Source organism: Leishmania infantum, chromosome 19 (genome assembly GCF_000002875.2).
Source record: "Leishmania infantum JPCM5 genome chromosome 19".
NCBI classification, from domain to species: domain Eukaryota; phylum Euglenozoa; class Kinetoplastea; order Trypanosomatida; family Trypanosomatidae; genus Leishmania; species Leishmania infantum.
The window spans coordinates 483,665-507,407 of NC_009403.2; the positions used below are offsets into that span (position 1 = coordinate 483,665).

General features: G+C 63.0%; 5 protein-coding genes across 5 annotated transcripts; all 5 read left to right on the forward strand.

Moving 5' to 3' along the window:
• Positions 1-670: 670 nt before the first annotated feature.
• LINJ_19_1120 (hypothetical protein, unlikely) lies at positions 671-1,378 on the forward strand (the record flags this gene model as incomplete). Its single annotated transcript, XM_003392381.1, has 1 exon — positions 671-1,378. The coding sequence occupies one exon, from the start codon at positions 671-673 to the stop codon at positions 1,376-1,378; it is 708 nt and encodes a 235-aa protein (XP_003392429.1).
• Positions 1,379-1,678: 300 nt separating this feature from the next.
• LINJ_19_1130 (hypothetical protein, unknown function) lies at positions 1,679-4,108 on the forward strand (the record flags this gene model as incomplete). The annotated part of the gene is made up of 1 exon (XM_001465036.1): positions 1,679-4,108. The coding sequence occupies one exon, from the start codon at positions 1,679-1,681 to the stop codon at positions 4,106-4,108; it is 2,430 nt and encodes an 809-aa protein (XP_001465073.1).
• A 1,650-nt stretch (positions 4,109-5,758) lies between these two features.
• Positions 5,759-13,795, forward strand: LINJ_19_1140 (conserved hypothetical protein; the record flags this gene model as incomplete). The annotated part of the gene is made up of 1 exon (XM_001465037.2): positions 5,759-13,795. One exon carries the CDS (start codon positions 5,759-5,761, stop codon positions 13,793-13,795), a length of 8,037 nt encoding a protein of 2,678 aa, XP_001465074.2.
• A 1,713-nt stretch (positions 13,796-15,508) lies between these two features.
• On the forward strand, positions 15,509-16,624 carry LINJ_19_1150 (conserved hypothetical protein; the record flags this gene model as incomplete). The annotated part of the gene is made up of 1 exon (XM_001465038.1): positions 15,509-16,624. One exon carries the CDS (start codon positions 15,509-15,511, stop codon positions 16,622-16,624), a length of 1,116 nt encoding a protein of 371 aa, XP_001465075.1.
• Positions 16,625-19,320: 2,696 nt separating this feature from the next.
• On the forward strand, positions 19,321-22,293 carry LINJ_19_1160 (hypothetical protein, unknown function; the record flags this gene model as incomplete). The annotated part of the gene is made up of 1 exon (XM_001465039.1): positions 19,321-22,293. The coding sequence occupies one exon, from the start codon at positions 19,321-19,323 to the stop codon at positions 22,291-22,293; it is 2,973 nt and encodes a 990-aa protein (XP_001465076.1).
• Positions 22,294-23,743: the final 1,450 nt, after the last annotated feature.

The window sequence follows — 23,743 nt, forward strand, 5'->3', positions numbered from 1 at the left end:
TGAGGAGGCGGTATCCGTTCCTTGCCGCTCTCGCTTTTTTTTGACGTCGTTGTGTTTGCAATCTCGTGCGACATGTCGGCGAGGTGATGGCGTCCGTCACGAGAGGAAGCCACCGTCTGGCTCTTCACGCCGTAGGTGCCCTCCCCTGCCCTTTTCTCTTTCCGCTTGTACGCTGCCGCCTCACTATCTCTCCATGTACACATAGCCGTAGTCTGTCGCGTGCGCGCTCAATGCATAGCAACGGCATACATGTGCCAAAGAACAACAGCAAGAGAACGTGTGGGAGGCTCTCTCTTCGCCTCTTTCTCTCTCTCTCTCTCGGTGGCGAGACGACTCGGTGTTGGGCCTTGCTCACAAGTGTCCTAGCACCCACACCAGCCCAGCACACGTGTGCTTCGAACATGTTTTTCTTGGCTGCTCCCCCCTCCCCTCCCCACCCTTCACTGCCTCTCAAGCTCTCTGTCAGCGCGCGCAACTCTGAGGAATCCACGCGAAGCCACGCCGCACCTCTGCAGTGACTCTCCCCTCGCCCTCTCCCCTTTCCTCGCCCTGTCCTCTTCCGTTTTTCTACCGCGTGCCCCTTCCATACGCATGCGCACGCACATGCACGTACACGCGCGCTCACCATCATCCGAGCCCAAGTGCATGTCTCAGGCGCGCGCCTCTCCTCATGCTACTCCGCTGCCCCGTATCTGCTCTCCGTCTCTCTTTCGTTGTCTGGTTGGTGCACCCTGCTTGGGTGGGGGTGATCGTGTGCGTGTGCGTGTGCGTGTGCGTGTGCGTGTGCGTGTGCGTGTGCGTGTGCGTGTGCGTGTGCGTGTGCGTGTGCGTGTGCGTGTGCGTGTGCGTGTGCGTGTGCGTGTGCGTGTGCGTGTGCGTGTGCGTGTGCGTGTGCGTGTGCGTGTGCGTGTGCGTGTGCGTGTGCGTGTGCGTGTGCGTGTGCGTGTGCGTGTGCGTGTGCGTGTGCGTGTGCGTGTGCGTGCGTGTGTGCGTGTGCGTGTGCGTGTGCGTGTGCGTGTGCGTGTGCGTGTGCGTGTGCGTGTGCGTGTGCGTGTGCGTGTGCGTGTGCGTGTGCGTGTGCGTGTGCGTGTGCGTGCGTGTGTGCGTGTGCGTGTGCGTGTGCGTGTGCGTGTGCGTGTGCGTGTGCGTGTGCGTGTGCGTGTGCGTGTGCGTGTGCGTGTGTGCGTGTGCGTGTGCGTGTGCGTGTGCGTGTGCGTGTGCGTGTGCGTGTGCGTGTGCGTGTGCGTGTGCGTGTGCGTGTGCGTGTGTGCGTGTGCGTGTGCGTGTGCGTGTGCGTGTGCGTGTGCGTGTGCGTGTGCGTGTGTGCTTTGCTTTTTGGAGGGAGGGGGCGGACGCCTCTTGTCGAACTCGCGCTTGATGTTCTCCCCTGTGCCTCAGCATCTCCGCCGTCTCGCTTGATTTTTTTTTGTTGTTGGAGGTGGGGGGTTGGTGCTGTGGACCCGTCTGCGAGACTGCATGTCTTGCTGCGCAAGGGCACACCCCATCCCACCCCACCCAACACCTTTTCCTGTGGCGCCAGCCGGGCTGAGCTCCGCTGCCGAGTCTGCCCGTTTTCTCGTCGCGGGGCGGGGCACGCGAGGCGCAAAAAGAGAACGGTAGCAGTGCCGCGAGCATCGCCCTCTTTATCCCGCTCGGCCCCAACTCTCGAGTCTGCCAGATGGAGCTGCAGACGCAGCCGCGCTTCTGTCCGCCGCGCCCGCGCCCCTACGCGGCCTCTTTGGTGTGGATGTGTCTGGCATGCGGTCAGCTTGCCCCGTATGAGGCAGCCCCCCACTATTCGATGGAAAGCGTCGACGGCTTGGATAACTCTCTCCAAGGAACCTCATCTGCTATGAACGCCATGCCAGGTGGATTCGACGTCACCACGGCGCTCAGCGACTGCGAAGCAGCCGCCCACGCTTACAAGAGCTCCCCTCCGAATACGGCACAGCATCTTTTCGGCCATTCGCAGTGCGGTGGCGTCACTGGATCTACCGCAGCCGCTGCAGCCACCTCGGCGTCCTCACCGACGGCATCAAGGTCGCCGCGGCAGGAGCAACGACACTCCTGCGTGAACAACGCATCAGACTCGTACCTGTCTCAGGCTGCCTCGTTCAGTCATAGACAGCGTGAGCAGCAACAGCAGCAGCGGCGGCGTCCCTCGAGCGTGAGTTGGCGTGTAACGGGGGCCACCGCTGAGATGATTCATCCCGATAGTGTCGGTAGCGCTAGCGAAAGGCGAAATCGGCGCGAAGGCGAGCTAGTCTCTGCCGGGATCTCCAGCCTGTGCGCTGACGAAAAGACCCTCGGAGACGGCGAGATCTTGGTCTGTGACGGCATCTCGTCAAGTCACTGCCGACGCGCACCCACAACGGTCTCCACGACCCTGGGGAGTACCAGCAATGAAAGCAGCGCCCTCGCCGTCACTCCATGTAAGCCCGCTGTCGCTGCTCTCCCTCAGCTGTCGGCAGCCTCTTCGTCCCTCTGGAGAGACGCGGGCGTCCGTGGCGTACAAAACCTGTCGAGCTCCGGGGCACGCTCCCGGCAGCAGGAAGACGATGCAGCGTGCTCCCTGGCTGTGCTGCTCATGGAGGAGCACCTGATGGGCAGTCGTGAGATGCGTTTCTGCCGTTGCTGCGGTGAGGTACGGTGCGCCGAGATCCGAAAGGTTACCGAGCGGCTGCCCTCGCCGCTGTCCGCACGAGTGGCAGATAAAGTCTCGTACACGGACGAGGAGGGAGACGAAGTGGAGGCGGCGGCTGCCCAAGCAACGGTGGAGTCGGAGCACGAGCACTGGAAGGCGATATTGAGCCACAGCTGCCGCAGCACTGCCATTCGCCGGGATGGAGGCGCGGCAGCCGTGTACGGCCCCTTCACCTCGCATGCTCTCTACAGCGGCAACGAGTCGCAGCCGCTAGGTGTTTTGGCCCCCGCTGCCGAAAATGGCTGCAAGCCACCCGAGACAGCGCAGGCGGAAACTCGCAAGGAGATCCCCTCTGTCCACCTCGCTGTCGCCCTCTTCCTCGCGCGACTCCTGTCAAAAGTGAAGGTCATGGCGGTGACGGCACTTGGCAACTTCCATCCGCTCTCGCCGGCGCTGCCCAAGACGTACTTCAGCAGTCATGGCAGTGAACACGGTGACAAGGCGGCAATACGCGGTTACGGAAACGGCGTCCTCGCCAGTGACTCAGCGCCGCGGTCGGCAAGCTCGATCTCGCGCCTTCCACGGAGGGCCCAGGAAGGGTGTCGCCCGAGCTACCCTCTGTACAACCCCAGCGAGGGGATGAGGACGAGCAGTGACCACTGGAAGTCCCTCTCCGCCTCCACGGCGACGAGCAGGACGTCACCACCGGCGTGCGCCTCGGCGGAGGAGTGCACGCTGCCGTGCTTGGCATCGCTGCTCGGCGTCACCGGCGGCGGTGCATCGGAGGACTTGTACGGCATCTCGCTGGACTCTAGTGCGCAGCCGAGCTGGGTCTTCACAGCACCGGACGAGGAGGAGACGTACAGGGCTGAAGACGACGAGGGCCTCGTTATCCAGCACCAGCGGGGAGGCGTGCAGAGCGATGAGGACGCCAGCGCAGTCGGCGCCGAAGATGCGCATACGTGCGCACGAATGCTTTACGATGACTCTACCGCCGCATCTAACATCATGGGCACCACGGCGGCCGCGGCGACGACGATGCGCGCGTGCAAAGACAAGTGGAGCTCGATTAGCGTTTCAGAGGCGCTGTGGCGTCTGGTGCTGCCGTCCTTCAGCGCCCCCTTTCTGTCAACGACGTCAATGCCGTCGACAGCCGCCGCCGCGGCAAGAGCTACCTCTGTTCACCGCGCATTTTCGGCCGGCGGCAGCAGACCACTTGAGTCGCTGATGGGCTGGATCGCGTCTGCACCGCGTCGCGGGGCTGTGGAGTCGACGGCGAGCAGCGCTGTGGTTACCGGCACGCGTCCCTACCGGGGCTTTCGCGGAGATGTCGAGGAGGCGGTCCGTCAGCTGGATGCGGCGCAGCTAGAGGTGGCAAAGCTGCGGCTGCAGCAGGTGTTGGCGGCTGTAATGGCGGAGCAGCTGCGGCGCGAGGGCCAGTCGGAGGGAGAGTACCCAACGTAGAGCGAACACGAAGCCTCTCTGCATGCCTTCGCTCTCGCATTGTGTGTCTGTATGCTGGTGTTCACCACCACCACCTCCCTCCCCTCCCCTCCTCCTTTCAGCTCATCCTGCTGCCACCCGCCTGCACGGATGTGCACGTAAGCGACGGTGGCGTGTCCGACAAGGAGCGTGTATACCCTGGACGTGTATGCGTATCTGCATGTGTGCCGTCTTCTCACGGATCCTCACCGCTTTACGGAGCGCGCGTAACGTGTGCTCTGCTCGCTTTTCTTCCCGCATCTGTTCAGCAGCCACAAGCGGAGACGAAGACCGTCTCGGCAAGGCAGAGATGCGCTCAGTTTGCTTCACAGTGTCAGCCGCCAACCCCCCCCCAGCCTGCTTTCCTTCCCCCCCCACCCCACTCCCACACACACCTGGTGCGTCGCTCAATGCCTCCACGGAAAGACGGCTCTGTCTGTGGCGGCTCTGTGACAGCAAGAGCAGCGACAGCGGCGGAGGGGGACAGCCCTGTCGCGCCCACGAGTTGCGATGACTGCTACTTGGTGAATAAGAGAGAGGGGAAGGGACGGATGCATGCAAAGCGGCCAAGCATGCAGGAGCATCTATCCTGCGCAGCTGCGGCCCGATGTTTACCCCCGTGCCTGATCTGGATGTGCCTACCCATGCAGGAGGGGGGGGCGCCAGCACCGGCACATACGCGCGTGAAGATGGCCATGACCATTCTTGTGAGGGAGCACCTCTACATGCCTGTCGCTCTTTCTGCTTCATCTACTCTCTCTCTCTTTCTGTGGATTCACGTCGCGGGCGGCACACATCACCCACGGGGCGGGGCTCTTTCCTTGTCTGCTATTGGTTGCTGTTTTTTTTTTTTGGGGGGGGGTGTCGGTGCCTGCGTCTCGCTACGAATGAGAGTGCATCGCCGCCGTAGCGCAGCATTAACAGCAGGGCCGCAGGCGTGAGCTGAAGTCGCCTTCAGTGCCTTTCTTCGCCGCTTCTCGTTTCTTTCATTGTGTCACTGGTAATCTGTTGCTGCTTCCCCGCCACCACCATCACCCCTCTTGCCTCCATCCCGTCCTTACACACACACACACACCAGCACACCCGCACAGGCGCTGCTGCATGTCCGTGGCACTGGTGCCTTCCTGTGCTCACAGACAAACAAAGCCACCCAAGTGCGCAGAGAGAGCTCTATAGAGAAAGCGAGAGACCTGCACATACTCGCACTCACGTGCATTGCGGCTTGCTGGCTCGTGTTTCCTGCTCCCAGTCAAGCAGGCACTCCGGCCCAACCCGCATCGCACCGCAGTGCCCTGCGTTTTGCCCTTCACGCGGCGCGAAGACGACGACGACGGGAAGAGAACGTTCAGCGAAAAAGATATACGCAACATTCTCACGGGAGAGCGCGGGTGAGCTGATTGGCCGTCGTAGCATCGTAGGCCGGAACTGCTACCCAACATCGACCGCCGTTCCCCCCTCCCTGATCCTCCCCTTCCTCACCCTCTTCTTGCTGGCACCGCATCCGGTAGCGTTACATCACGATCACGCGCTGGGCAGCTCACTTCGGCTCCTTTTCTTGTTTCTTTTTCGTTTCTGGCTCGCTTCACGTGTATAGATCTAGCCTCGTGTGCCCGTGTTTGAGCATCGAAGAGGATGGCGGGGCTGCAGTCAGAGAACATCTCCATTAACTCCACGCGGCTGCCGGAGCAGAGCACGTCAGATAAGGATATCTGTGTGTTCTGCCTCCGCCGCGCCACTTCCTCCGCCTCCGACCCGCATGCGCCGCTCTTCCCCTTCTTCTCTCTCGTCGACTGCCGCCACTACGCATGCCAGCCGTGCGCACTCGTCCACTGCGACAATGCTGGCCGACGCATCTTTTGCCCCAAGTGCCACTGCGTCTCTCGTCTGGCGCAGTCGGGTCGGCGGCGCACGCGCAGCGCCGCAGCGGCCACCGACGCCGATGCAGACCGCGTATCCATCGACGATGGCGTGTCGTCCACCCGCTCTCGCCGCACCCGCACGGGCACGACGCCACACCGCAGCGCCCTCAAGGGCAAGAGCGGGACCTTAAAGCGACGCGCCAGCTCGGTTCAGTTTCCGGCCAATCCAACGACATCAATTGTGCCCGGAGACGGCGTCAGCGTCGCAAGTGGCGCAGTGGCGGTCCCATCAGAGGGCGACAGCGCTGGTGAGCAGCACCATCAGCGCAGGGCGTCGTCGCCCTTAACGCAGGAGGCCGTTGACGCGCTCCCGCTCGACCCAGTGGAAGCACGACGCCGACGGGCTCGCGAGCAGCAGCAGCAGCTCCGCGCCGCTGAAGCCGCGGCTAAGGCAGAGAAGGCAGTAGGCCTGTACGCTATCACAGCCGCGCCCCCGCCGAAGGTGGCGCCCCATCCGCCATCTGCCACTGCCGCCTCAGGCCCCGCCACCAACGAAGGCTTCAAGAAAGTGAAGGACCGCTCGCGCTCGCAGCCGGTGCCGAAGCTGCCACACACAATCCTGGAACCGAAGGAGGAATACCCGGTGCCGCCTCCGCTGGTGCTGCACACAGTGGAGGAGGAAGAGGCACATGCCCCTGCCGCTACCGGTGAAAGCGGCCGCGACGCTAAACCAGTGCTACCCGCAGCAGCCGCGGGTGCGACCGCTGCAGCAACGGCCGAAGAGGATGTGAAGGCGGAGAAGAGTGCATCGGCCTTGGAGCCTGCTTGGAAGACATCGGTGACGCCGCGGCAGATGGAGGATGAAGTCGAGGCAGCCATGGCGGCATCTGCGGAAAAGTCGCAGACAACCGGCGTGCTGCCGCCGCCCACCGGCACCCCCGAGGAGCTCGCGCGGCCGCACCAGCTACTGGATGACTGCGAGAACACCGAGGCTGAGGAGCGCGGCGTCGTTGGAGACCTCGAGGCACACGAGCGGGCCGCGCTGATGCAGCGGATGGAGGAGGAGGACACGGCCATTCGCGCGCGCCGTGGCCTGGTGGTGGAGTTTGATTCAACACCCATCCTGTCTCAGCAACAGCATCCAACACTGCAGAACCAGCACTCGCACCACGATAACACCGGGTCCATCTCCTTGGTCGACTTCTCCGACCAGGTCAGCGTCACGTCCGACGACGAGCTGTCGCAGCGGGCATCTGGGTACAAGTCGGCCACCCGCAGCGACAGTGCAAGTCGTCGGCGACGTCGCACCTCTGTCAACGGCGCTTCAGAGCTGCGGGCACAGTCGCATGAAAACATGGCTGGCGAATCAGACGCAAGGCCAGAGAAGGGTGGTCAGGCCGCCGCTGCCCGCACTCCTGGTGATGCTCTCTCCAGTGCCGCGAAGTCCGTCGCGGGGTCGGGCTCGGCCGAGAACACGCTCTCGCCCATGACCGCCGCCCGCCAAGGTCGGGTCTTGGCAAGCGAGGAAGTCGACGATGGCGGCAAACTCATCGCGACCAGAGCGGCGCTGGCGGAGGCAGATGCCAAAGCCAAGGCAGAAGCCGAAGCCGCTCGTGCAGCTGCGGAGGCCGAAGCGCATGCAGAAGCCATCCGAACTGCAGAAGAAGCCAGGGCTCTAGCAGAAGGGCAGGAAAGGGCGCGGCAGCGGCAGTTGCAGCGTGAAGCAGTCGAAGAAGCGGCCGAGCAGAAGCGGCAGCAGCAGCGACAGGAAGAGGAGGTGCTGCGCCAACGCCAGCAGCACGAGGAGCGTGCGGCCTTTGCTTGTCAGGCTCTGCAAGACCGCGAGGGTCTAGCGCGAGAGGCGCTGGAGCAGGCTGAGGCGGCCGTGCGTGAACATTACGAGCGCGGCGCTGATGAGTGGCTAACAGCGGCGCTGCCGCATGAGCTGGAGGCGCAGCGGCTGGTCCGTGCGGCAGCGGAGCGCAGGCGCCAGCAAGAGCAGCAGCAGGCGCACTTGGCGGCGGAAGAAGGTCTCGACCGAGACGAAGTGGAGGAGGCTGAGGCTAACGCGTGGTCGTGGCTGCTCTCTGGTGCCCGCGTTGACCGTGTGGTGGCGGCGACCGAGGAGGGCGACCGCGTGCAGCGGGAGTATGAAGAGCTGCGTTTTGAGCGGCTTCAGCTGCAGCTCCGTGAAGACACGGCAGAGCTTGTTCACGAAGAGGCGCACGGTCGAGCCTCCTTTATCGAGTACGAGGCTGCAACGCGCAGTCTCCTGCAGAGCCACCACGCGGTGCAACGGCAGGCGCTTGCGGCGGGCGAGCGGCGTCAGGAGGTCGAACTTTTGAAAAAGGCAGCGGCGCGCCGAGAGGCAGCACTCCGCCAGCGCTTTCAGTGGGAACTCGATGAGTTGGATGCGGAGGAGGTCAGCGGCCGCGCGATGCTGCGTGAGGTGGAGAGGGAAGAACGGCGAACGGCGCACCTCGTGTTCCTGCAAACCTTGGCGTCGATTCGGCGCAAGGAGGTGTTGGCGCAGCACGCGGCTGCCGTTGCTGCGGCCGCCGCTGCAGACGAGCCTGGTGGCACCTCTGTTTTGTCTGAAGCGTCAACGATGATTGCTGCGCAGGTGCACCGTCGAGTGCAGCAGCGGCAGACGGATGCCGCTGTTCCGCTCATGATTGAAGGGGACGGAGACGGTTTCGACGACAACACCGCCGATATGGTTGGAGCTGCGACGCCGCCGCAGTTCCGCACTCCGCTCATTACGGCAAAGGAGCTGGCGGAGCTGCGCGCGCGCGAAGCTTCGTACGCCGCTGAGCTGCAGGCCGCCTTGGAACGCCTCCGGGAAGCCGAGCGGCGTGTTGCGGAGGAGGCGGCCATCCGTGCGCAAGCAGAGCAGGAGCGCCAAGCGGCGCACGCCGAGTCACAGCGCCTCTTACAGGAAGCCGAGCAGCGGGCCGAGCAGCGCATCCGCGAAGCACGCGACGCGGCCGAGCAGCTGCTGCAGGCGCAGCTGGCTGACTTGCGCGACGAGGCGGTCCGCCGTGCGGAGCACGCGGCAGTCATGCAGGCCCTCGCTGAGGAGGAGCAGCGAGCGGTCTTGGAAGCGAAGCTGCAGGCTGCGCAGCGTCAGTTGGACGAGGCGCAGCAACGCGCGCAGGAGGCGGTGCGCCGTGCGCGCGCAGACGCAGCGGAGATGGCAGCCGCGGACGCCGCCCGTGCTGCCCGCGAAGCCCAGCGCCGCGACGAAGAGTGGCAAGAACGGTGCCGCGCGGAGCACCTCCTGCGGCTAGCTGAGCAGGAGCGTGAAAAGGAAGAAGCGGTTCGCCGCCTTGCCGAAATCGAGGTGCGCGCCGCAGAGGCGGTGCGACTGGCGCGCGAGGAAGCTGCACGGACCGCAGCGGAGGCGCAGGAGCGGCTGGCGGAAATGGAGCGGAGGCAGCAAGCGCGGGAGGCGGAGGTGCAGTCTGCAGCGCAGCGCGTGCGTAGTGTACGGGACAGCCTGCGTGAGTTCGACTCGAGCACTCAGTCGTCGCGGTACGCGACACCATTCAGAGCGGTGCTACCAGGGCAGAGACCGCCAACAAGCAGCAGCAGCTATAGGGCGCCAAGCCTTGTTGCAGCCTCCTCGACCCACGCCACGCACACGGCGGGAGCTGTGGCTACGCAAGCGTCTGTGCACACTCCTCTGCAAACCCCGCCGCTGGTTCCGTCCTCGTCTCGCACATCCTCGGCGGTTCGCCGTCAGCCGTCGGCGCAGTCACCGACGCCGCGCGTTGCCGCAAGGGTACCAGCAGCAGGGGCGGCAGCATCCTTGGCCCCCTCTGACGCGACACCTCCAAAGGTGATTATCAGCTCACAGCACACACCTCTCTCTTCGGCAGTAGCCCCGGGCCTCGGGCGCAGCGGAGCTGCCGTGCCGTCGTCCTCCGCGTCCGCTGCCGGCGCCACCAGTCTTGCCGCGATGGACCCGGCGGATATCATTCGTGCCGCCATCCGCTCTGCCGTGCAGGAGATCGTCGAGGCGCAGCGACGGACCCAAACACTGCAGGATCGCGCCGAGCAGAACGTCGAGCTTAGCGAGCGCCGCTATCACCGCCGCCAAAGCGATCGTCTGCGTGCCGCACGCGACGTCGCCGCCATCGAGTCCTCTTACGCTGCAAGTGAGGTGGACGAGAGCGAGGAGCGGCACCAGCGTTGGCGGGCATGGTCTCAGCAGCCGCATCAGCGGACCCGGCAGCGTCAGCCGGTGCGCAGCTACGAGCGCGACAGCCGCGTCGCGAGCTCGCGCATGTCAGAGGAGCGCCTGCGGTCGGTTCGCTCCTCGCGAGGTGACTACGCACAAGAGGTGAGCGAAAGCCCGTGGACGCGCAGCTCGTCCTCGCCTGCATCACGGCTGTCACCGACAGGCGCGCCACTGTCAACCGCACCCCCTGCCCCCGCAGCCCGCTCGGTAAGCAGCAACACGCTGCTCAGCACCTCGTCTGTGTACTTCGACAACAGCTATCAACCCTCGGCGGCCGCATTCGGGGCAGCACACCAGCATTTCCGGCGCAACGGCTGCGATTACGCCGCAGTCCAGCAGCAGCAGCAGCAGCAGCAGCAGCGCCTGGCGTCCTTCGCGCCGTACAGCTCGGCGTCACGCGTTCTCTTTGCACCTCGTGTGGCGCATCAGGCCCGCGAGGCGTGGGCTGCCGAGGACGGCGAGTGCGGCTATGCACAGCGCATGCATGCCGGGGTCGGTGCGCGCGTCTACTCGCGCGTCGCCTCTGAGCAACAACAGCGGTACGCCACTGGTGCCGCTCAGCCTCCTCCTCGACAGCCGCTCCTTCAGACCGTCGGCGTGGCCGCGGCACTCCCTTCCGCGGCGCACGCCTACAACGAACCAGAGCCGCTCCCACCAGCGCCGGCGGCGATGGAATACTCGCCGCCGCCTCGCCGTAGCACCACACGCGCCGCAGCGGAGGTGGTGCCACAGCAACAGAGTCGGCCAGCTGGTGTAGGTGCTAACGTGGGCAGTGGTGGCGGCATCGCCGCACTCCCGGAGCCGAGTCGCATGTGCCCTCGCTGCTACCGCACAGACACCACCTCCCCATGCTGGCGTTGCGGAGAGATGATCTGCAGGCACTGCGGCTTGCCGCCCGGCTCAGCGCGGAAGCTGTGCTGCACAGCGCACCACCGCGCGCAGCTGCGTGAATTTACGCGGCGCAAGACCTACGAGAGCGGCAAGGCTGCCACCACCGTCGGAGCTGGCAAGGTGCCGTCGCCCCCGCCGCCTCAGCAACAGCAACAGCAACAGCAGCAGCAGCGTCTTCGCGGAGAGCAGCAGGTGCAGACTTCCTTTGCGTCCTCAGCAGCCAGCGCTCGAAGTCACGACGCTGCGCACTTTGCAGATGAGCCGGCAGCGCGGCTCGATGTGGGCACGTCGCCGCTCACGAGCATTTCGCCACCGTCCATGATATCCCCGTCGGCGTACCGGGCACCGGAGCAGCGTCAGCGGCAGCAACAGCAACCGCAAGCGCAGCCGCACTACCCTAGCAGTTACCAAGCCTTCACAATGGCGGGGCCGGCGGCACCATCGCAGCAGCCAATATACTCGCCAGGCTACCACTCCGCCGCAACGACGTACCCCTACGCGTATTCACACCCAATGTCGCAGCCGCATCAATTGCCGACCCACCAGCTGCCATTCTACGCCGACAGCGAGAGACCTCATCCGATGCCGCCGCCGCTGGACCCGTATGTGCAGCCGTTCGGCCAGCCGCAGCCCTATGCTCCATTTGGTTACTCGGTTCGCGCCGCGACGGCTGCGCTGGGGAGCGCTGCGACTGGCGCTGACTTCGCGGCACCTATGACTGTGTCCGAGGCGCAGCGACAGCAGGGGACGACAGCCGTGGCAGCAGAGGCGTGGGCAACGCATGAAGTGCCTCCGCCCGAGAGTCGAGCGGCGGCTTTCGGTGCCGTTGCCAGGCATCATGCTTCGCCTGCAGAGCTGACCCAGTCGCCGCCACCACCTTCGGCACTGCCTCCTTCGCAGCAGGAAGGAGCAAGCGAGGTCATGGGTCTTCGTGCCGCCGAGGGCGGCGCCATGATTGAGACAGTGGCACCCGCAGCGGCAGCTGTGGATGACACACCGGATGCGCAAGTGCAGCGGCGGCCGTCTACGTCGTCGTGGGTCAATGATGACCGCACACATAGGGAGGCGGAGCAGACAGTGGCGGCTGAAAGCCGCACCTTGCCGAACGCAACCGTGGCTGCAGCTGTAGCCGGATCGGCGGCAGCAGACGCAAGTCTGCCCGATAGCGCGCCGGAGAAGCAGGGGGGCACGACTGCACCTGTGGATGCTAGGTCGACCCCGGATGGTGGCGCTGCTGCAGAAAACGACGGCGACGGCACGTCTGCGGCGACCGCCGGTGCCACGGCTGCAGCGGTTCTCGAGGAACCCAAGACGGAGCGAAAGAAGACCTTTCCAGCGTTTTTCGTGTCGCTTGGCGACGGCGACGACGCTGCGGAGCCGCGCCGGCCGAAGCCTCCAACGCCGCGGAACTTTGTGCCGAGCCAGTTGGCGCCGCCGACGCCGCCAAGGAAGCAGCAGCGGAGAACCTTACCGTCTGGCATGCTGCTCACGTCGCTGAACCGCAGTGGTCGGCAGTCGGCGCATCACCAGCATCAGTGCCGCAAACTATCACCGCTTCAAGCGCACGAAACGAACTGTGCACGTAATAGTCGCAAGAGCGTCAGCCCATGTCGTGGCTTTGGGGTGCATCGCCGCCAGCGGCACACGTCCCCCAGCCCGTACGAGCAAGTCCCAAAGGCGAGCGGCGCAAGAGATGGGCCGAGGAAGACGCCGTCCCACCCGTCATCGAAGCAACGGCAGCGGCAGCATGCCCATGCTAACGGCACAGCGACCTCCATTACGAAGTCCATCAAGTCCTACATCAAGTCCCTCTCTCCCATGGTCGTGGTGGATGAGTCCGGCACGCCGGTCGTGTACGAGGACGTACGCAAGGTGGAGTCGAACAACCCCTGGATGCAGCAGCAGCCGCAGCGACCGCAGGGGTGGAGCGCCACCGCCACCCCAGCTGCCCATGATATCTACCTCAGCAGTGGCGGCATCAGAAGTGTTGGGGCCGAAGCAGAGCGCAACCGCCCTGAGTCGAGCCACGGCCACAGCAAGGTGGGCCGCTATTACGTCAACGTGCCATCGCAACCGCATGATTCCTCGCCGCAGAAGCACCAGCACCACCAGCACCAGCGCTCGTCCCACAGCGATTCCTACTACCCGTACTTCACGTCTTCCGGTGCGACAAGCGAGACGCAGTCTCAGCCTCCTCAGCAGCAGCTGCAGCAGCACCTTTATGCGCCACCACAGTCGCACATACAGACTGACATCACCTATGCTGCCCCGTTCGTGGATCGCCGTGTGCCGACGCTCGCCGAGCTGGAGAAACGCCTGCAGCAGCTGCGGATCGTGGACGAGTATGAGGCTGCTCAGTACCATCGGCGTCAAGCGCAGCGCGCGCACCAACAACAACAGCAGCGCATTCACGTGCTTCTTCACTCCCCTGGAGCAGTGGCTGCGGGCGGCAACACCGGAACGTTTGTGACGGCATCCTCGTGGGCCACTCGTGAGCTAGCACAGCCGCTGCAGCGACGCCACAGCAGCGCAACAGGGCGGCACCCGCAGCAGCGCACAGTGTCGCCGCCGTGGCGAACGGACCTTAACTCGAGTCCGGTGCGACCGCGGTGGGACATCAGTCAGCCTCGCTCACCCATCTACCACCCTGCGCCAGCAACGATGACTGGAAATTGAACTTCGTCGAGCCAGCCTGTGCATGCGTATTTGTGTGGCGGCCGCGGCCGAAGATGGTACTGATATCGCCATGTGAGAGCGTTGCCCAGTTCGGTTGTCGCGGGTGCGCTCCCTTTTTTTTTTTCGCAGTGGCGCGCGCTCTAGACACTTTGCCTTTGTTAAGTTTTTTTTTTTTCAGCGTTGGCTGCTCATGCTTTACTGGTTGACGTGATCGTGGCAGCGCACTGCAGCTCGATCGTGCATTTTCTCTTTCCTTCCGTGTGTCTCCTCCATCTCTTCCGCAAGTCGTGTGTGCATCCCTCCTCGTGTGTGGGGGGAGGGGAGGGGAGGGGGTTAGGATACACGTGGATAACGCTCTCAATTCAGCGAATCGCGCGCAGACAAGCATGCAGATGCATGCACCGGCCCTCCTTCTTTCCCTCTCTCCTGCTTTCACACGCTCCGAGATGCTGGCTTTCTTTTTTTTTTCTGGCATCGTTTTCTCAGGCGTGCTTCGTCTCGCCGGAAACCGCAGCGAAGAGCATTAGATGGTACCGCACGAGAGGAACGCAAGCACGCTTATGTCGTGGCATGCATGTTTCTCCGCACACGCACACACACGGGGTGGAGGGGACAAGCGAGTGCGGAGAGTCGCACTGCTTCACCTCTCACTCAATGGCCCATGCGCCCCCGCCTGTCGCGCTACCTCCTTTTTCTTTTTTTCCTTTCCGCCATAGACAAGTTTGCATGTTTGATGTTGACCCGGAATTTTGAAAGGTGCGTTGATGGACTGACGACGATCTTAGCACTGAAGCGAAGTTGACAATGGTGCGACTATCGTGTGCACCACCATCACCACCACGCGCCTCAACGTCAGCGAGGGCAATTTTTTTTTCCGTGTACGTGTACGGTATGTGTGTCTGTATGGGCATGTGAGGTAGATGCACGGCAACCGATGATGATGGCAGGGTGGCCAGCCTGAAGGATGCTGGCAGGCGTGCTTGTTGTTGTTTCGTTCGTTTTCTGTTGTTCTTGTATTATAACCTTCCCATCTCTTTTCTGTTTCTGTCCTTTCTCTCCATCCCCCAAAGACGCACCACCTCCACCGCCGCCACCGCCTGGTGATGCCCCAGTCTTCAATCTCTCTCCCTCAAATGATAGAGCGGATAGCACTGTGAAGTGGACGTGCGCGAAGGCGTCTCGAGAGTCTCGCACGCGCGCATGCGCATGTGTGTGTGTGTCTAAGCCATCTGCCCTCTCTTGTTTTGTGGAAAAAGGCGGGTGCAGAGTCCCCCGCCACCTTCAGCGCTCTTCGCGCGAGCTCGAGTGCCACTGTTCCATCATGAAGAGCATCAGCAGCAGCAGCAGCTTGTCCCCATCCACGGAGGAAGAGGCGCGTGTGGATCGCCGAGATCGGTGTTTCCTCACACGTCTCTTTCACATACACACACAGCACCTCCCTGGTGCACTTCCTGCTGCTCATGCAATCTGCCATGCCGTGCACCGCGCCCCCTCCCCCTTCTATTTTCCATTGCTGCATCGCTGGCGTACGCCCACGCTTCGACTCAGCAGTCTTCCTTCTCCCCTCGCTCTCCCTCCTTCTGCAGCAAACCCCTCACCACCCATCAGATCACGCAAGCATCTCCATTTTGTTCTCTCTTTCTCTCTCGAACGCACACACACACACACATACATAGGTACGCCCAAGGACAACGACAGCCCCTCCGCGCAGCCATGACCGCTCTCATCACGAAGCAACGGTACAACTGGATGGGGTACGATGGTATCGAGTCGGTGGAATGTGACACGGCTCTCCTGCGCTCCGATGTCAGTTCGGCGAACAACTACAACTACATGCATCGCCAGCAAGTGATTATGGAGCTGAAGGAGCGCCTGTACCGCATCAAGCGTGATCTCGGCCTCATCCCCGAGGAGGAGCTGCGCGCTGAGGAGGAGGCCCTCCAGCGCCGTCGCATGGAGAAGAAGCGTCGCGAGGCAGAAGAGCGCATGCGCAAGGAGGCCGAGGAGGCCGCCCGTGCCGAGGAGATGGAACGCCGGCGTCTGGAGCTTGAGGAGGCCGAGGAGAGGGCCAGCGCCCAGGAGGCCGCGGCCCAAGCCAGTGCCGAGCGCAAGCGCTACATGGACGACAGCGACGAGGATAGCGACGGGGAGAACGGCATCGATGATGAGCAGAGTGCCAGCCTCGTAGCTATGCTCCGCACGCAGGCGGAAATCAACAGCGCCATCGTGGGCTTTACCAAGGGTACCCGTATGCTGCTCGCCTCCTCCGGCAACGGCTACATCAGTTACCTCGACGGGAGCATGCACTTCACAATCGCCAAGGTCGAGAAGTACAATGCCTCCAAGCGCGAGAGGGTGATGGAGGCGCTGGCCGGCACCAACGTTGCCGTGCCTACCGCCGAGGAGTACTCGCTGGAGGAGGTGCGGCAGGCAATGAACGCCTGCGACACAGCGCGTAAGAAGCTGGACGTCCTTCGCGCTCTCCAGGATCCCACGTACACGGCGCGCATCCGCTCGGCCGAGAAGGACACTTACGGCACCCCGGTGCAGCAACTGACGGAGGAGGACGGCGACATGTCTGCCCTGGTCGCCAACTGCGAGGACGCGAAGCGGTTTGCAGAGAGTGTGCGCAAGGCGTACAACAAGAAGGCTGCGGCGAGCGGTCACGCCCTTGCGTGCGCGCTCTGCATGTGCCCCTTCACTGCCGAGCAGGAAAGTACAAGCGAGGCCCAGGCCGCTGCTGGGGAAGAGAGGGCCAACGCAGAAGAGAAGGTGTCGAAGACCGCTGGCACGAAGTCGCCCTCATCGTCGGCGATGTCGGCGCAGTAGGGCGCTGATGCCGGTCTCGCCGCTATCGCACCCGGTGGCGCGGGGCAGGGCATGATAGGAATAGGAGAAGGGGCCCTAAGAAGGTCATGCACACGGCAACCGATGAAGCGCTTCTCGTGTGGGGCTGAGGGAGGTCGAATGAGCAACAAGGTACACACAGCCGTGCACATGCCCACTCAAATGGACGCACCACGGGACAGCAGGGTGGGTCGGAGAGGTTGGTCTGCGAGTAGTGTGAGGCGTGTAAGAAAAGGAGCTGCTGCGTGCACACACGGGCACGTGCCTCGCGCGCGCATACGCGTGTGTGTCGCTCTGTTGTGACCTTTCTACCTCACATGAGTCCAGCTCGCCACTCCACTTGCACGGCGCATGTGTCTTCATGGCCGCATCCCCTACTGCAATGCCCTCATCCCACCTCGGTTCTATGCGCGGAGGTGGGCAACTGTGCGGAAGTGCATGGGTATGCATGGTGACGCACTCGCTCGCGACTGTCGTGGCGGTCATTGCCCTTGTCATGTGCCTTTGTCGCTGCCGGTTGCGTCTCGCGACGGGAGGAAGCGCATGCGCGCGCGAACGCAGACATTACGCGTGCAACCTGCGCCGTATTTGTGCCCTCTTCTTTGCTCGCTCCTTTCTCTCTCTTTCTCCCTTGGCTTGGATCCTTTTCATTTCCCTTCCGTCTCGTGTCATGTGCGGCGCGTCTTTTTGCTGCCTCGCGGCGCTTCAAACAGCAGAGGGGGACGGTGAAGCGAAGTGCCGCCGCGGCAAGGTACAGGCACGTTGCGATGCACAGAGAGGAGAGAGGGAGAAACCCAGATATCGTTCCACCCCTAGGCGCGCCCACAACCGGCAGCACTCCCTCACCGATGAACGTGGCGGAGGCAGCAGGAAACCGCCCGACAAGGTAGCGAGGGCCACAGCGGGAAGCCAACCGTGAGAGCACGCAAGCAAGGAACCAACGATGGTGTAGTGCCCCTCATCTGTGTTATCTTTTTACTTTGTTATCTTCTCCGATTCCAGGAAACCAACAGCGGAAATAAGAAGCGAACCACATTCCGAAAGCGAGGACCTGTCAGCACGCGTGTATCGCTCGCATCCACTACGCACACACACACACACATACGCTCACACTTTTCGATTTTATCTTCCACCCCACCTGTACGTCCTCCCCTCCTTTGTGTTTCTTTCTTTCTCTATGTGTTTTTGTTTTTATTCTGTTGGCGTGTGTGTGTGTGTGTGTGTGTGGTTGTGTGTGTAGTGGACGAGATCCGTTCTTTTCCTCCTGCCATGGTGTGTGTGTGCGCGCGCAGTTGTCTTGGTGATTACGTCTGGGTGTTTCTGCGATCCCCAATTTGAAGAGTGGAAGTGGGGAGGGGCACAGGGCACATCGTCCTTGTCTCTGTTCTTCTCTGCGTGATCGAGCGTGTCTGTGCACACGCGCATGTGTGCATCCGCCGCTTCCTCTGCGTCTTCCTCGTATCTTCATGTCGGCCTCTCGTAGGACAGAAAGCGCTCGACGGGCCAAGCAAAGTGCAACGAAAGAATCCTGCGCGTGTGCGGAGATCACCAGAGAACGCATGTGGGGCATCCCGGTCGCTGGCGCGGCGTGCCGGCTTGCTCTTCTCTGTAGCGACATCAAGGAGAGGTAGAGACGATGGTGTGCGCAGAGACCGACAGAGAGAGGGTGCTAGAAGACGTGAGAACGAGCAAGAGAGGATAGCAGATCGTTGCTCTCCTCTCCCCCTTCCCGCCATCGGATGCTGCGCCTCTCTCTACGACTTATTCATCATACATGAAGCCCCCTCCCCCGCTGCAACCTCGATGGCAACGTCACCACATACGGCACACATCCCTTTTCGCTCGCTCTCGCTCCCTTGCCTTCACCCACCCCCCTCTCTGTCGCTCGCTCGCTCTCTTCGTTGACTTTGTTTGTGCCCTCCGGTCGACTGCCTCTGACGGCCCTTGTACCACCTCTTCTTCTCCCATGGCGCTCTTGGGGGTGAGGGAAAGAGGGGTCGGTCACATCCGTGCACGCACGCGTGCATCCATCGCTCCGCTGGGTCAAGCAAGGTGCTCAGACACCAACACGCCTTCCGCAGCCGTGCGTGATAGGGAAGCCAGCGATGCGTGTCACGCCCTTTAGACAGGTATCTGAGCGCAAGAGTGTCTTCGACAGGCGAGGCAGCTGAGTGGGTGGGTGTGGGTGGACGCCACGTGGTGATCCTCGCCAGCTCACGCTACCGTTTCCTCTCCTCCTCACCCCTCTTTCTTTTTTTCCCACCCCGCCCCCGCTTCTCTTCCCTGCTTCGATCCTCCTCCCACTCCACAAACTCACGGCGGCAACGCACAGCCGCTGAAGCACGTGCACAGCGCATCACGCTGCGTCTCAGGAATAGAATCAGCTCATACACGCACACACACACTTAACGCATGCCCATAGATATGCATACACCTCTCTACCATCATATACGCATACACATACATTGAGTAACTGGGAAGCACGTGTCCGTCACCTTCTCTTTTCAACGCCGCCCACTTTCTCCGCTGCTCACTCTCCAGGTATCCGACAAAGGCCCCAGAACGCCCAAAAGAAAAGAGGGAGGGGAGAGGAGCGAGAAAAAGGGCCGGGCGCCGTGCACAGACCCTCTGTCCGTGTGCGGCCAAGCGACCCCATCTCGCCATCGCCACCAGCACCCATGAGTTACACCACCTCACACCTCTTTAACTTTCCTTCGTCGTCGTCTTGCACTCGCCCTCTTGCACACCTCTCTGCTGGTGCGCCTGTGAGCCCCATGACATCCACAGCCTCACTGGCATCCCCTCCGATGCAGCCGAGCTCTCCCCCGGCTGGGCCCTCTGTGGGCCCCCAACAGCTCGCGAATCGACGTCAGATCGTGCCTCTCCTAAGCAGCAGTGCCGGTGACGGCGATGCCGTTGTGCCGCAGCCGTCGGCAGGCACGCCGGGGACGGTGCCGCGGAAAGCCTCCTACACCGCTAACCTCGAAGCGCAGGTGCGCGTCCTGGAGCAGGAGGTGCGCCTCCTGCGCACTGGACTGGAGCAGAACGAGAAACTGCGGCACGCCTCCGCAACTGCTGCGCCGCTGCCGCAACGCTCCCCATCGTCGAAGCGAGTCCATTTCGGCCCGTCATCGGTCGTTGTGCTGTCCCAGCCACCACGGCCGGCGAGCGCGTCCTCCACTGTGGCCACGGAAGTAGACGGTCGTCCTCGCCTTGCGTTCGGGCAACGTGTCAGCGCGACGCACTCACGGATCGCGGCACGCGGCCCTCCTCATGCGGATACTTTGCAATCACGTCGCATGGCAAGTCTCGGCAAGCCCGCCCGTACGAGCACGCGGTCTGCATCAGTGTCCTCGTCCTCTCCTGCACCAGCTACCTCCACCACCTCAGTAAACCTCTCGCCGGCCCCCGCCTCCCTGCGCGGAGGCAACACCAACGGCATCCCTCTGCAAGGTGCCGCCACTGGTGGTACGCTCGTCACCCCCGTCACCGCGGACGCGCAGCCTCCCGCCTCCTCACTCACTGGCCCCTCCTCTGTGTCTCCAGCGGCGGCGACGGTGTGGGCATCGACTGACCCGAGCCTGCTCTGGCCACGCGCAGCAGCGGCCGCGACCGGCACTCTTGCGAACGCGTCGGATCTTTCCCGCTACCCATTCCGGGCCATGACTACCTCCTCGCCGGCGGCAGCACCCACGCCAGTGATTCCAGAGCCACCTGTCATGAGTAGTGCGCAGGTCGTCAGCGCTCCTGTAGGTACAGCCAGCGCCGCTGCGTCACCCATTGTAGTAGCGATGAGCAGCGAGGGACATCCCCTGACATCCTTGCCGCAGCGAGCAACGCCCGCTTCAGGTCCGGTAACTGACGCAACGCCCTCCCCTGCTGCAGTGCCGGCCGCTCCGCCAGCGACCCCGCCACCTGCTGCAGACATCGCACTCGCCGCTGCCAGCCCGCTTGCCCGTGCCACGGCGCTGCCTCCCTCCGTGAGTGCCACCGCTACGCCCGCAGGGTCTTCATCCCCAGCTGCAGGGCCGGCCACAGTGGCACAACTAGAAACAGAAGTGCTGTCCCTGCGGGACGCGCTCGCGCAGCGAGAAGCCCTCTTGCACCGCGTGTTGCTGGAACTTCACGACAGAAACGGCAGCGGCGGCGCTTGCCGTCAGGGTTCGCCGGCGAGAGGAGAGACGCCACCGCGCCAACGTCAAGGCACCGGTGCAGCCGTGGCGGCGCCGGGGGAGAGGGAGCGACAGCAGAGCCGGCAGGCCATGCGGATTTTGACCGAAGAATTGTTTGCCGTGCAGACCCAACTGAGCCACGCTCGAGCCTCGCATCAGCTGGTCGTCGCTGAGCTTCATACATGTCGTCAGCAGGCTCATCAAGTGCCGCCACTGCAGAAGCAGCGAGCAGCAGCAGCAGCACCAGAGGAGACTCCTCCTGCTGGGACGTCGCAGCCGTCGTCAGGCCCTCTCCAAAAGCAACTCGACGTCGCTCTCAAGAAGCTGAAAGCGTGGGAGGACTGGTATGCGGCAAGCGCCACCGCAGCAGGAGATGAAGCTGCGGGTGTCACCGCAGGCAACAGCAACGCTATCCCCAGCGCGAAGGATGCATTCTCTTCGTCGCGGCAGCAGCCACCGTCGAAGGCGAACAATGCAGAGCAGTCGGCTGGGGCAGCAGTGGCAACCACAGGCCCTCACAACAGGAAAGGCAGCCCCGAAAAAGAGAAGCGCGCGCACAAGACGACAGCACCGGGCTGGTGTCCGCACTGCGGCATCGCCCTGCCAGCAGCACCATCAGTTCTGAAAAAGAGTAGCAGGGTCGGCAGTGGGGTTGTGCCGTGCGGTGTCGGGCTGCCTGGGCTCGCACCGGCATCCGCCACATCCGATCTTCCAGCCTACTACGCATCTCTGTCCTCCCCCTCCGCACTCTTACCGCAGAGGCCGCATGCTGCGGCACCATCAGCGCCGTACGTGTCGGCATACGCACTAGATTCCGCCATGTTCCACCACCTGACGAGCCAGTTCGGCGGCAGTGGCGCCGGGGTTAGCGGCAGCGCTGGAGCGGAGCCAGAGGCGGCAAACAAGATGTCAGGCGGGGCGGCAACCCCACCGCCACCGCCGCCAGAGGCAGCGTCGTCGCCGTCCTCTCCCACGCAGGCTAATGAAACCAAAGGCAAGTCGAGAAGTGCGCATGTATCGGAAAAAGCGTACGCGGCCACGGCGCATCAAAACAGCCACACCGGTGCCTGTGGCGCGTCTCCGATGTGGGCGGTGCCGATAAGTGGGACCAGCACCGCCGGCGTGAGTGGTGTCAAAGGAGGTGCTCGTGAGAGAGCCATGCAAGCTGCGTTCATGGGCGGCAGAGCGGCGAGCGTCCCCTATGTCTCCCCGTACTGCGACCGCCTCGACCACGCGCAGCAGCAGGCCTACCGCGCTCAGCGGTATGTCACGCAGCTCGCCCGCGAAGCGGCGGTGCGGGAGCTCGCAGAGGCAGAACGGCAGGTGGCAGAGCAGCGCCTCTCCTTCTGGAAGCATCATCATCCAAGCTCACACGACCTGTCCGCCACGTCACCAACTCCGCCTTCCCTCGCGTCGTGCTCCTCCACGCCAGGCGGGCCGCCCAGTGCAGCAGTGTGCAAACAAGAGGTTGTTGAGTGAGCGGATGCCTGGATGGTGTTCGCATGGTGGGCGTCCTTCGCGTAGGCATACGTACCGCCAATAAACGCTCAGCTGAAGCGCAGTGATGGCGTGAGAGACGACCAGCAGAGGGCTTGCGCGTACATGCGTACGTCACGGTCGGTCTGGGGTGCGCAGGGACTACTCCCCCCCCTCCCTACCTCCATCCCACCATTGCTGCCCTTGATGCTTGTTGGAAAGGGGGGAGTTTCTCTTGCGTTTTTTTTTATAGAGAGAGATGTCTGCGCTCGGTTACTTTGTTTAGCGTCTAGCACACGGAGAACGCGTCCGCCTGATGGTGTCAACGCGCGCGTGACGGTGTGGATGCGGCCACCGGCCAGAGCGAACCGACGCGCGTGGGAGCGCCAGAGGTGGAGCAGAGAGGAGGCGTAGATGGGAACAGACACCCATGTGTGTGCGTGGGCGTGCGTATAGGGCGGGTAAGTGAGCGTGAGGGATGCTTGTGCAGACGGTAGTGGAAGGCGCGGGGAAGTGCTGCGCTCACGAGCTGCGCGTGCAGTGGCGATTGTAATCTCTGTCTCCGAAGCTCCCGCGGTGTTCTCCGGCTGTACGCACGTGGTGCCCTTGGTCGTGTGTTCCTTCTCCTTCCACTGTTACTTCTCCTATGCGCCGTCGGCACGTCCCCTTCTATGGCACGAGACGCTGCTGTGCGCACAGGGCACATGCTCACCTGCCCATGCGTGCGCACACGCGCAAACGGAGAAGCGCAAACATGCTGTGCGCTTCCCTGCGCACGCAAGTCGAACGCTCGACCAGAGCGGACATGAATGGCCCCCAGGCGTGCCCCAACATCATTAGCGGGTGTATAGAGCGAAGCTCTGACCTCTTTTTTCCAACCGCACCACCACACCATACTGAAGCCGAGACGTATCCGACGTTGTATACAAGGCAGCGAGAATGCAGAGGCGTCTGCGCGAGCGTTCGCATGTTACTGCCATCAGTCGACCGGCTTGCGCCTGTGCACGGGTCAGGCCGTGTGTTTCTGTGTGTGTGTGTGTGTGTGTCTGTGTGTGCCTGTCTCTCTGAAGGCGATGGGCACACCTGGGACATGGATTCCTAGAAGCATACCCTTCGCATGCGCATCACTCCTTTCTGGTCCTTCTTCACCACGACCGTCACCCCTCCTGCATCTACCTATTCTCTTCGCCCTTTCTGTGCGGGCGTCCGTGCGTGTCTTCTGCTATGTTGCGTGTGTTGGTGACGCGCTGTCGTGGTGTGGCTTCGGCTCTTGCACCTGCATAAGCGAGCACCTGCAGCTCAGAAACTGCGAGCCAAGCAGACCTACACAGAGATAGAGAGAGCCGGTATACTGTGTCGCCTGTACGGGAAGCGAGCCGCCTTGGATGGACCAGTGAAGTTTAGGCTTGAGACGGAGCGTTGCAACAAAAAAAAAAAGGTCACGCCGATCTCC